The 13,256-nt window shown below is 33.6% G+C and overlaps 1 protein-coding gene across 1 annotated transcript; it reads right to left on the reverse strand.

The window, feature by feature from the left end:
- Window positions 1-3,618: 3,618 nt before the first annotated feature.
- On the reverse strand, window positions 3,619-9,441 carry LOC132068716 (transcription factor JUNGBRUNNEN 1-like). Its single transcript, XM_059462394.1, has 3 exons — window positions 9,033-9,441; window positions 5,141-5,424; window positions 3,619-4,200 (listed from the first exon to the last, which is right to left on the reverse strand). The coding sequence occupies exons 1-3, from the start codon at window positions 9,298-9,300 to the stop codon at window positions 3,787-3,789; spliced, it is 966 nt and encodes a 321-aa protein (XP_059318377.1). The 5' UTR covers window positions 9,301-9,441; the 3' UTR covers window positions 3,619-3,786.
- Between the last annotated feature and the right edge of the window lie 3,815 nt (window positions 9,442-13,256).

Raw genomic sequence — 13,256 nt, forward strand, 5'->3', positions numbered from 1 at the left:
CATCTATAGAGCTATTATCTATTAGGCGAATCGATACCATTTGACTTCGTAAGGCATTCTCACATTCAAAGATGAATTCACAACTCAATAATACGAACAAAGGCTGAATGCAACCAAACCCAACAGAATATAGTCAAAGAGAATCACACATAAATTCGAATAATAGAGTTTAGAAATACAATTGAAATCAAGGAAAAACTTAAGGAAGTGGACCGAAATGCCAGCATGATAAATGTTTTTGGCTCATGTCAGCTGGATCAGCAGCTGTGGTAGTTGATAGATCTCCACAAAACGGTAACTGGTGAGCCACAAGGACCGAGTAAAATCTCTGACTCGCCCCTTGTCATACCCTTGGAGCTAGTCCTTCAAATATCATGCTTGCCACAAATACAGTAATCACACATCTCAATAGTAAAAGCATGTATAAATGAAACAGTAGTAAATATACACATCACCTTTTAGTATCTCGAATCAAATAATGTCATCTATGCATTTCAATAGGCCTACCATAGGCAACGGTTACCTCACACTAACCGCCTGTGTGTGGCACCAAACCGTCCATAATGGTGGCTAGCTGAACTGTGCGGACCAGACCGTCTACAAGTCAGCATGAAACCAGCACCATCTCATCTCATCATTCAAAAATACGAAAACAGTAGTGCATAAGAAGATGCATATAGGTAGTCAATGCGTTTAAGCTACGCAGACAATTGGAAGGGGAGTCTTGGCGTAACTGGTAAAGTTCCGACCATGTGACCAGAAGCTCACGGGTTCGAGCCATGGAAACAACCTCTTGCAGAAATGAAGGATAAGAATGCGTACAATAGATCCTTGCGGTTTGGCCCTTCCTTAGGCCCCCGCATAGCGGGAGCTTAGTACACCGGGCTGCCCCTTTAGACAATTGGCATATATCGCAACAAGCATCCTATAAAAATATGATCTGATTTTTCGTCATTGTTCAAATTTATTCCAGGTAGCGATCATGGATGGTCCATCATGATCCCGGTCCAAATTGACACAAAGCATTGCGGAGAATATTGACTTTGAACTCTCTGCTCAAACCTTCGCAAACGCGATGGAGCAGAGGCAGATTCAGAATTTAAACTCTATGGGTTCAATCTTAAATTTTTGGCATTGAACCTATTATATTTCAAAATTATGGGGTCATATCTACTATTGATTACAATTTTAATAATTTTTTACACAAATTTATGCTCCGCATTAAAAGTTAGGGAACCCCTACCTAGAGTACTAGATACGCCTCTTCAATGGAGGCCTCGCAATTGCGGAGGCTCAATTCTTTATGACTTCCGCATTCACGGTCAACGTATCGCGATCATGGAGAAATTTTAAAAGTTCTCATTGACCAGTCAACACCTCACCCTCTTCATGATTGCGGTCCCATTGGTGCACCAGATTCAATTGCACCAAGAATTGATGAAATGCATTTTTGATTCCCACGACACACCCCCGAGCTCTTCGAGTGTCAATCCGAACCATATCAATAAGTCCCAAAATATAATACCATCCATATAAAGTCTTAAAACATGCTGGTACACAAATATTCAATAACTACAAGTCTGCTACATTGCTTTAATTTACTTTTCCACTAGAGTAGCATATTTGTTTTGCAAACTAGAAATGTATTACATAGAAAATAAAAATCCATACAGGGAAGAAAACCTAGTGCCAAGAATGATTCGGAGAAGAAACTAATTAAACTATAATAACCTTCAAGGTGAATAATAAGTCATGGTTTTGTACCACTGGGTATGAGACACAAGTCAAGTTCAAGAAGACTATTCCTAAACAAAACAGGAGTATTTGAGGTGAAATGCCAATCAACGGGGTGTGTTCGGCATGCAGAAAATGTTTTTCAATTTTCTCATGTTCGGTTGGTCAAAAATTTTTGGAAAACATTTTTTCTGGGAATACAAGTTCCTTTTTTTTGGGTAACTAATGAACTTTATTAGCAAGGTAAATATATACAATCAAAACTGAAACCTTTATATTACTTCCTCCTCCTCTCCTAATCCGATAGCATCTACCATGACAAATCAAATTCCTACCTGCACAAATCAAAATCTAACAACCTTCCTAGGGATTATAGTTTAATCTAGCTAGAGCATTGTATAACTTCCTGTTTCCACTACCGTGAAGGTGAACACCCTGAACAATCTGCTGCCTTATAATCTACTCTGTGTTCCTCTTCTTTCCTTGGAAAATTCTTTGATTCCTCTCTTGCCATGCCAAGTAAACAACACCTGCAAGTACCGCTTTGTAAACTTGAGTTGTCGCTGAGTTTCCTGAACACAAGTTGCTTAAAAGTGAGGAAAATAACTTCTCTAATTAAAGTAAGGAGCAGAGGCGGAGCCAGGACGTTGTATTTGTTTAAATTATATACAGATACTTTTAATATAATAGTTCACACACCCTGGGAAGAAAATACACTCTAAAAAAAGGTGGTGCGCCGTTGCGGGGGATCGAACCCGGGTCACCCGCGTGACAGGCGGGAATACTTACCACTATACTACAACTGCTTGTTGGTATTGTCGAACAGCTCACAGGATTTGTCGATTAGCAGAATCGGTTTGATTAGGCACTTCAAGGCTTTCTTTATTAACTCCCCGTTTGTAGACATTAACCCTGTTCCAAGCCTAATCCTTAGTCTTGTTAAACATTCTAACTCTATTCTAGGATCACTCCATAACATGTTAAGTTTATACTATTTTTTTTTTGTTTGTTGTTGTAGGCTCACTACTCAGTTTGTTAAGCCATATCAGGGCTTTAATTTCTTTTTCAACTCAATCGATCTAGCCATTAACCTTGATCCAAACCACCACTTCTTAGTCTATATATTGAGCTAATTTTCTATCTGTACTTCTGTCTGTTCCAAAAAGAAAAATGAATAAGAGCGTCTTTAATCTGGCGGTAAATTCTAGACTGAGTACATAGAAGCATGGGCGGAGCCACCTTAAACGAAGGGTGGTCAGGTGCACACCCTTCGCCAAAAAATTACGCCGTACGTTTACATAGGCTAAATATTATTATGAATATATATTTAATTTTGCACACCCTTAACACAAGTGAGAAGAAAATTTGTACACCTTTCGCTAAATTTCTGGCTCCACTACTGATAGAAGTGTTGATAAAGATGTAAGGTTCCAAGTTTATATTAATTCTTCCGATAATTCATCAACTCCCATTGCATCACTTTTTAATTATATTTGACCAGATAAACTAGAAGGCTGCAGCCAATTTATAGAAGTACTAAAATATGCAGTTAGATAAGAAATCCATTACCAAAGCTCTTAACAAAGGCCTCTCCAACATAAATATATTCCTTTAGCAACATTTTTTTGAGCTTTGTGTAAAATAAGTGTGACCTTAGGCCAAATTGAATGGCTTGAACAATATCTTTGCACCCTTAATTTAAGTACTCTTCTCAATCTCCAATCAGCAGACTAATTAACAAGTGGTACGACTCGCATAGCTAGATGTACACATTCATTGAAACACTGCTAATATTACTCGATAGCCCAAAATTCAGCACTCTCTCCTTCAGTGGCTGAGACACCCTTTTGTATTAATTGAAAACGATACGGAAAGGAATAAAAATTTTGGAGCCATCACAGTATATTATACGGGCAGGAATAAAAATTTTGGAACCATTACAGCACCAAATATGTATCCTAAACCTGCTTATAAGAAGACTTGTGATAATAGGTCAATACCACTTACGTAAAACTCTGCGTACGCTAAGCTCACCTTTTTTTATATTTTTTTTTATCTACATCTGTAACTAATAGATGGATCTGTTGCTAAGTCAACTATTGATTTGAGCTCATCCCATTTATTCCCATCACTGAACAAGTACTCATCGTGACTATTTGTGTTCCAAAAGCTTGAACTTGATGATGTGAATGGAGACTGAGAGATTAGATTTTGTTGGCTGATATAGAAATGAGAGTTTCTTTCATCCATTTGATTGTCACCAATTGTTGCATTATAATTTTCTTGTTGAAAAGACATATCTTTAAAGGTGGTAGATTGGTCATCAGTACTGTTCTCAGATTCCAGGCTACATGCTTTAGAACTTGCATCACCATAGCTTAGTGAAACCACAGGATGCTTCACTTCTTGTGTGTGTTTCTTGTAATTGGAAGTCCTCTTGAATATTCTACATAGGGTCCAAACTTCCTGCAATTGATGATATATTTACTAATTAATAAACTTGCATATAGAAGAACAAGGAATTAATGACATCTGTTGATATTAAAGTGATATTGGTACTTGCAACACTAAAAAACGGAAATTTGCTACCAACTTTAATTTATCGCTAAATTGTTCGTAACTATCAGATTTTTTTAAAAATATGTTGCTAATCCATTGTAAATAGAATTAGCGGCAGATTTTGATGTTTAGTTACATAATTTTTAGTAGTGTTGTAATTTATGCCTCAATCTGTTTTAAAGTTATAAGCACCGGCATCTTTTTAATACGCTGAATTGTATGACCATCAGTGGCGGACGTACAGTGTAGCTAGTGGTGCTTGAGCCCCATTGTGGTTTATCAAACACTACCTTTTATATTGGAAATTATTACTAACATACAAAAATTATTGGTTGAGCACCCAATCTCAAAGTAACATTTTGAGATTTAACGCATTTGAGTACCCATGATTTGAAAATTCTGGGTCCGCCACTGATGACCACCTCATAATGTGACCACCTCATAATAACTGATTATGTTTGCTTTGATACTATATTGAATTGCATAACCGACTTATCTAAAAGCTTAAAATATTAGAACATGCATGTACACTTTCATTTACTTGATTCTGCGCTCTATCATGGCAAGAACCAAATTAAAATTTAGAGATTATCGTTCAAATTCACCTAATAAAACTAAAGGAAAACAGAAATCAATCAAGAACGTGTGCACCAAAGAAGGGTGGATACGGGTTACCGAATTCAGTAATTTTTGCAGGATATTTGTGTTACAAATTCATTAAACATTAAATATGTATAAATATTAGATTTAGAATCCATTTATTATCATTGAAATCGTCTATGAAGTTGATATCCTGATTTAGTCTCTACGCCAAATTCAGAAGTTAAAAATATAAGAGCAAACTTACAGCTTGGTGAGTATTGGGCAGGTGGAGGTTGGAAGTTGGTGGGAGGCGAAACTCATGCAACATCCAATCAGTTTTTGTGCCTTTGCCAGCACTTCCTCTATAATATACTAGGCATTTCTTGAGGCCAATGTGTGATTTGGACGTAGTAGAATAAACAGGCTTATCAATCCCAGTTGCTTTCCAAAATCCAGATCTTGTTACTCTATTTGGTCTTACACTGTTCTTGTATTTTCTTCCCCTCATGCAGAAATAATACCATTCTTTATCCCCCACTGTGCTCACCTCTGAAGAGAATCAAGCTAATTATATGAATCTATACTGTTATAGCTAATATAATTAAATAATATAAAGTGTGCTTTGTCTAATAGCTTACACTTTTAGATGAGATGCAGGTCACACAGTTCAACATATACTTCGAAGTGCAAACATTGTCAATTCACTTGCCCAGTTCATATACTTTTTTGCCTTAAGAATTTGTATCAAATGAGTCAATTACATGTATATAAGCTACATAAGATAGAAGACGGTTGATTTTTTATCAATCCGTAGATTATAAGGATATCATAAAAATATCACAATTAGAGTATGTATTAGCGGCAACAAGCCGTAAAATCTCAACTTGTTTCAATTGAGGCTGATGTATATGATTAAAGGAAGTGACATATTTAATGTAGATAATTTATCTACGTACGTAACAGACGCTTGAGAACATGTGCAAAAGCTTTTTCAAGATTTGACTGATCGAGAGTGCTGTCTAATAGGAACATTTAATCGAAATTGAACATGTCGTAGTCTGAGTGTTTAAATAAAATTTACTGACAAATTTAAGGGGCTATCTATGTATTCGGCCTTAATCTAACCCAATATTATAGAAATCTATACAATGATCGTGTATATAATCTAAACTAACGTCATTGTAACTAGGGATGTACATGGACAGGGTTGCGTCGGATTTTTTAAACACCAAACCAAACCAATTGCGTCGGGTTTTTAAATTTATACACCAAACCAAACCAATAAAATTCGGGTTTTTCAACCTCGGGTTTTATCGGGTTATTCGGGTTTTTCTTCCGGAATAGTCTTGATACAAAACAAATAACTTTTACTTCAAATATTTCTTTAGTCCTAGTAAGATACAACTATGTAATTAAGGTGTTTCATAAGACAATAACACAAAATGTGAGAAGAGTGGTGACATATATTCAACAAAAGATAATAAAATCGGTTAAATAAAAATCGGTTAAAATAAACATTGCTAATTAATAAGCCATAAAGAAAATTACCATAATCTAAAAATACTAAGTTATGCTAAAATAAGTACGGCTAATAAGTACTATTTACATGGCAAGAAAAAAAACTTAAGTTATGTATTTTCACTCTCTAAACTAATTATGCAAAACTAAAGAATAGATATCCAACATTATTGTCATTCCTAGTGGTAAATTAAATTCCTTTTATTAGTATTAGTGTTGAGTTGGTTTTGATTTGAACTTTATATGAGTTACTAACATCCATAGTATATAAAACTTATTCGCATTCAAAATTCTAAGTTCAAACTTGAATGATATCATAATAGATAAAAAAACTACAAAAAAATTAAGAAATATTTATAAATTACATTACAAATAAATATTTTTATGTATAAAATATTTTAAAAATTGAATACATCTAATGTCCGGGTGTTTTTAGTTGGTTTGATTTTTTTTAGCTAAAACCAAACCAAACCAATTACGGGTTTTTTTTTCCAACACCAAACCAAGTCAAACCAAACCACTAATGCTTTTTTTCTTTGATTCAATTTATCGATTTGGTGCGGTTTGTCGATTTACTTTGTACACCCCTAATTGTAACTCGTAAGTGGTAGTGTTTGATCAGCTAACTAGGTTGAGAGAAGACTTGGTCAACGAAGAGAATGAGAAGCCTGTATGTTGTCTTGTTTAACCACTTCTTTAATAATGACTTCTAAAATATCAAGTTTGGAGCCTAGTGCTTGGTCTAAAATAGTTGCAGGACAAAGTCAACTAAGAACAGGTCCCAAATAAATCCAAATCTGTCAATTAGTATCACTTTCCTAATATATAAATTTCAATGTTCACTAATCCATGCCCACCTGCTAACGTTTATCTCTGCATGAATAGAGAAGCTATCCAAATCCTCAAACCAATTTTTTTTCTCTCTTTTGGAGAGTGAATCCGCGAAAATCATTTTTTTATGTGGCATAATTTTCTTATTTGCTGTTATTAAAAAATTGATATTTTAAATAATTTAACTTTAAATTTTCAATTTTATCTTTAATAACATGTTTTATAGTCACAAAAATCTCATGATATATTTAAGACCACAAGTTTTAAAAAAAAATCTTCTTTTTTCATAAACTCCGTACTAATCAAGCACACACACATAAATTAAAATAGATGGAGTAATATAAACAAATTGCTTTTTCCTTCTATCGATTATCCTTTAGAAATATAGACCGTTGATCACTAAACTCTTTAGTTGTAGTAGTTACCTGATTATATAATTTAAAGCTTTACCTGTGTCAAATATTTGACATGTGCATGTTGGTGATACTACAAAAAGATGTAGTACTAACTTATTATATGTAAGGAATGCTGATTCTGCCGAGAGTAAGCTTAGAAAAATATTACTCGTACAGCAGCAACAAATTCTGACTTTGATTTTCATAAAGTTTTTGCTATTTAGAAAGTACACTAATTATTGACAACCTTTCTATGGAAACTGATCTTGAAATCAAACTAAAACACTTTATTTTTCCCGTTTTCTCGTGTTCTTTATGTTGGAAAGGTTAGATTAAGAATCCACACAATTTCCTCCAAAAAGCCACACACTATTAAAAGTATCTCTACATATTATATGTAGCTTTTTTTTTTTTCCTTATTACTTTCAATTAATGGTTCGTTCGCAAAACATCTAACAAAAAGGACCCCAAAAGAATCTCAAAGATTATAATAAGCACTTGTCACCTTTCTTTCAGATTCATCATGTCTACAGATTAAGAATGGGAAAGAATCTGAATCTGTGCATCCCAACTTAAAATCTTAATTTAGGCAATAGGTTAAGTAGACCATTTAAACCCTTTGAAAACTCTTAACTAACTAGTGAGAGACAGGAGGTTTAACATGAGCGGGCCTGGAGTAGAGGAAGACAAATTAGGCTTCAACATGCTAACAAGTATTTTCAGTTAGGACAATCTTATGAGTCTAATCTCAATAATCATGTATAAATTTGGGATGTCATCCTCAAATTGTAACTTTTTTGTACATCAATGATCAAAGGAGACTACAAAATTTTAGAAAAAATGCTAACGAGTAAGCCTGGATCATTGTTAGCTGTTCGATGGGCTGAATATTGAGAGAGAAATATCGAAACTTGGAGAAGTCTCATGGGTTGAGTTTGAGAGAGAAGTCCAGAGCGAGAACATGAAGAGAAAATAGTAGTATTTTGATAAATAGGTTCACCGTAGTTTGGCTCTAATACTATATGAAAGAATTTGAACATCTAACCTAAAATCTTAAGGCATTGGATGGAATAGTACCCGATCATTTAACCAAACCCTAAAATTATGAGGGAAATATGTAGTATTTTCTATAATTTAACATATTCATGAGACTCCAAACATCCTTTCTTTAATCGTTGCCTTCACAAGAATTTACAAAGAGGGGGGAAGTAATTTAAATTAGATTGGGGTATCCACAACTTTCTCTTTTTATCGATGGAGACTTCTATATTACCTAGATCATAAAGAAAACACTATTGAGCCAGAAATTGGCGACAAACAAATTTATAGCTAATTGCAAAATTTGTCGCTAACTAGAGACGAAATTCATAGTTGATTCCAATATTTTTGTTAGTGAAATGCTTATACGCTTACTTGGAAGATCCCAAGGATCATATTTGTAGATGTCAATCTGCTTTATGAGTTCGATGTTGATTCTTTTATTTTCCACTTTGCGTCGTAGATAAAACCCAACAAGCTCTTCATCAGTTGGATGAAATCGAAATCCTGGAAGAATTATATCTTCTTCATTGTCCTCTTTGGAAGTTTTATTTGCAGCAGCCATATCTTCCACTTCCATAATTTCACTCTTTTCTTGCACTTTTTTCACTCCATTATTCCTCTTACACTCAATTACATGCATGGAACCATGGATATCATATAATATGTTATATATTGATGACTACTGATTTCTCCCAAAAAAACAAAAATGAAATGAAACTTAATTAAACAAAGAGAGGGACAAAATATAGAAGGAGAATGATATACAAGGATGGTATCGTTTGCTTGTTCAACCTCATGGATCTTAGCATATATATACAAATAAACTTAGCAGATAAGTCAAGAATCATTAATAGGTGACATTATGTTGTATTTGACAGATATTGGAATTATTCTATTGAGATTAGAGTTATGGTTGGCTCAGGTTTAATTCGCAGTACGTCAATAAACGAAACTACATAAGTAGTTTCCTTTGCAACTTTATCTTATTTAACTGTAGGAATTCCAATTATTAATCTTATTGTTCCATTATAATATATGACTGTATTTAACTGAACATGAATTTGAGATGTCAATTTTTGTGTAATAATTGTAAAATATTAGAGTAATTGTCTAAATACTAAGTTGGGTAAAGAATATTTATGCTAACAGTGGAATTAATTTAACATGTTATAGCAACTTGTTTGTATTATCTTTCAAGTAACTAGTTTTAATTACTTATTAGGAAAAATTACTTATATATATCTTTTAGATGGTATGTATGATAGTGTGAAATTCTTTTACACTATAGAAGTTGAAGTCATTTACCAAAAAAAAAAAAAAAAAAAAAAAAAGAAGTTGAAGTCTTTAAAGTATTTAAAATGGAAAACTCTTCAAAATGACTAAAATAGACAGAGTAGTAGAGTAAGTATTATGAAAGTTAATTATGGATTCTCTGAATACAAAAGCTGATGTCATGAAAGGGTAATAAGATGCATTGATTAATTCTATTAAAAATAAAAATAAAAATTGGGGCTCTATGGTCATCACAAGCAACTGTGGGAGTCCCACTAGTGTGAGTATGACATTGACTTGGAAAGTGCAAAGTTAGAAGAAAACATGTAATTCAAACAAGAACATTTCAAAGACCTTAGAAAGTGCCCAAGTAATTAATAGAAATAATTAAACAGACCAATCAACACTGAGGAAAATAGAGAGGTCATTTTTTGACCAAATTAATATGCATTTATGTCCGACTAACCAATTAATCAAAAAGAAGAACTGCGTCGGCCCCCATTGTGGACCTGATGATTGTCTTGCTTGGAATCTCAAGTCAGAGACATTTTTTTCCTTTTATTTAATTTTTTTTTTGGTAACTTGTATACATATATTTTCTACTAACTTATAAATGGGGATAAGCAAGCACCAGGTCAACATGCCTGATTTGGCAATTTCAGGGCATTCTGGTCATTTCAGTTTTATTTCTGTGCAGTGCTTGTTTGTTCTGTTGGCTTATATTGTTATCTAGAGACAATTTTGCCCTTCTATCGCTTGTGTCACTGAATGAGATGGGGCCACTGAATTTCCAACTTTACACGTATGACATAAGTAACCCATCTGCTCCTAATTAGACTTTGAGTCATCCACTCATCAGCCCATCACCCAAAGGATAACAAGGTACTCCTATTTGCTGTGATGATAATCTCCCGAAAGCTTGAAAATCAGATTTTTGAGCTGATTGAAAAAAGAAAAAAAGTACTCCTATTCTTGGACTTGAACTTTATGTCAATTGAAGGTTGTTGAGTATCAAATTTTGGCATTTGATATACCTAACTAAAGCTAAAACAAGTAAAAATATATTTAGTTATATTTTTGGGTTAATATATATTATTTTTTAAAAAAATGAGAACTTTAAACGAATTTTTGAAAAATTATAAATAACGGACTCTTTTTGAAATTAAAAATATGATATCACATAAAATAAAATGAGGGAAGTAATAAATGTCTGAAGTTCATTCATTTTTATCCGAACTTTAGGGAGAAAGCATGTCTGATTAGTATCGAATTGAGTAAACATCCAAAAAAATTAAAAAATTAAAAAAATGATTATAAATTAAATGACGGTGTCAAAATAGAATATGTGAATAGTATTAAACGTAGAGAAATTGCCATAAATAGCTGCATCCTAATAATAGCCAATAAATGTATATTCTTTGTATATTAATATATAATATATGTAAAATATATATTTTTATTTTTTAATACAAAATAGTTTTTTTTTATTTTTTTTTTATATTCGACTAACGAATGTAATTATTTTGGCCAACTGATCAAATGTGTAACTTTTCCTTAAATAACTATATACATGTCAGGTAGAGCATTTAAGCTCCTTGGTCAGTGGCGGATCTAGGATTTTCATTAAGGGGTTCGAAAAAAAATGTAGCATTTGAACTTGGGATCTCCAGGTAAATTTTGAACCTCCTAAACCACTGAGCCAATCTCTAGTCATGTGTTTAGGGGATTTAAAATATATATATGTACACACAAAATAAAATAAAAACCTTATATATACAGTGTAATTTTTTGCTGAGGGGGTTCGGGTGAACACCCTCACCCCTCCTAGATCCACCCGTCGATGGTAGTTACAAATATTGTCTACCAGATTATTACTCCCTCCGTTTCAATTTATGTGATACTCTTTTCTTTTTAGTCAGCCCAAAAAAGAATGACATATTTCTATATTTAGTAATAATTTAACTTTAAACTTTTCAACTTACACTTACTGATATGATTTATAACAACAAAAATAATTATGACTTGTTTTAGATTACAGATTTTAAAAATCTTTCTTTCAATCTTAAAGCTCTATGTCCGGTCAAACACCTTTACATAAATTGGGACGGGGAAGTATTACAAATAACCAGTGCTCGTCGGTCAAAATTACATAATTCCTAGAAGGGCTGCACATAGCCACATACTGCTTTATTTGCAAACACTAGAGAAACTACCAAAAGCTTAATTCTATCAAAATATTTTTTCCTAGCTTCCTTTAATTTGCTACGAGATCCACAATTCTATTATGCTCCCGCTAGCTATACTTTATTATCGGATTTCTCAACTTTTTCATCAAAGACATGCTTCGTAAATATAGCGTAATAAGGTAAATGGTCATTATTGATCACTCTAATTACCTTAGAAGAATCCGTAGCAATTTCCGGTGGAGCTAGAACATTTTTCTCAATCACTTTAAGTCTCTGCATAAGAACTAATAATTCAAACAAAAGTGTTTATAGTGTTGGGATCATGCCCTTCATGAAACCGATAGTTTAATCCTCATTGCTAATTCTAATCACTCCACCTATTCCCTCCAAACTTGGATTTTCTAGAGAGAATCCACCAAGTGTTTAGTTTGTAGGTACCTCTGTCAGATGGTTCTCACTTAATTCTGATAATGGTCTTCTCTTGTGTACTGCTATTTGCGTTAACAACCTGAGCATTAGCATAAGTTGTGCTGAATGAGATTTATGTTTCTCATTAAATTGCTTGTGATTTCTAGCTACTAATTGTTTACCCCGAAATTAGGTAATAAGTTGAATTTGTAAATGATGTATAGGATATGTGGATATTTTAATCTATTTTGATTAATGAGGAATGTACATGCGTATTCGTTTATATTATCGATTTGAGCTAGGTATATATATGTATATTTGTATGCTATATCGTATATGATTGGATGAAATTAAACAGTACAAACCGGACCAAAATTAGAAAGAGAGTGAGTGAGAGAGAGAGAAAGCTTCAATATAAATTCTAATACAATGTTTTCGATCTGAAAAGTTCTTAATCCCTAAAAGTTAGGAAGTCAGTCATTTATGCTTTTCTCTAAGGCCTTTCATACATCATAAAGCCCTTTCTGGGACAGCAGTTAAGCCCTAATATGGATCAGGTTGGGCCCACGTGTCCGACACCCGCACGACCGACAAGACAGGTGGCAAAACGGTCTTCACATGGCACCGAATAATCGATTGACCGACCAACGTCACGATCAACTCTGGCCATGAAGAAACCGGACCAACGGCCACGATTAACTCGGGCCCGAAGAAACCACAACGTGATAAG

Source organism: Lycium ferocissimum, chromosome 8 (assembly GCF_029784015.1).
Source record: "Lycium ferocissimum isolate CSIRO_LF1 chromosome 8, AGI_CSIRO_Lferr_CH_V1, whole genome shotgun sequence".
Lineage (NCBI taxonomy): Eukaryota > Viridiplantae > Streptophyta > Magnoliopsida > Solanales > Solanaceae > Lycium > Lycium ferocissimum.

Excerpts from the sequence above, each read along its gene's own strand:
- LOC132068716 (XM_059462394.1), bottom strand. The coding sequence starts at position 9,300 with ATGCATGTAATTGAGTGTAAGAGGAATAATGGAGTGAAAAAAGTGCAA. Across the intron at positions 5,425-9,032 it reads TGATCCTTGGGATCTTCCAA|AGGTGAGCACAGTGGGGGAT; the intron begins GTAAGCGTATAA and ends GATTCTCTTCAG. Across the intron at positions 4,201-5,140 it reads TGCCCAATACTCACCAAGCT|GAAGTTTGGACCCTATGTAG; the intron begins GTAAGTTTGCTC and ends CATCAATTGCAG.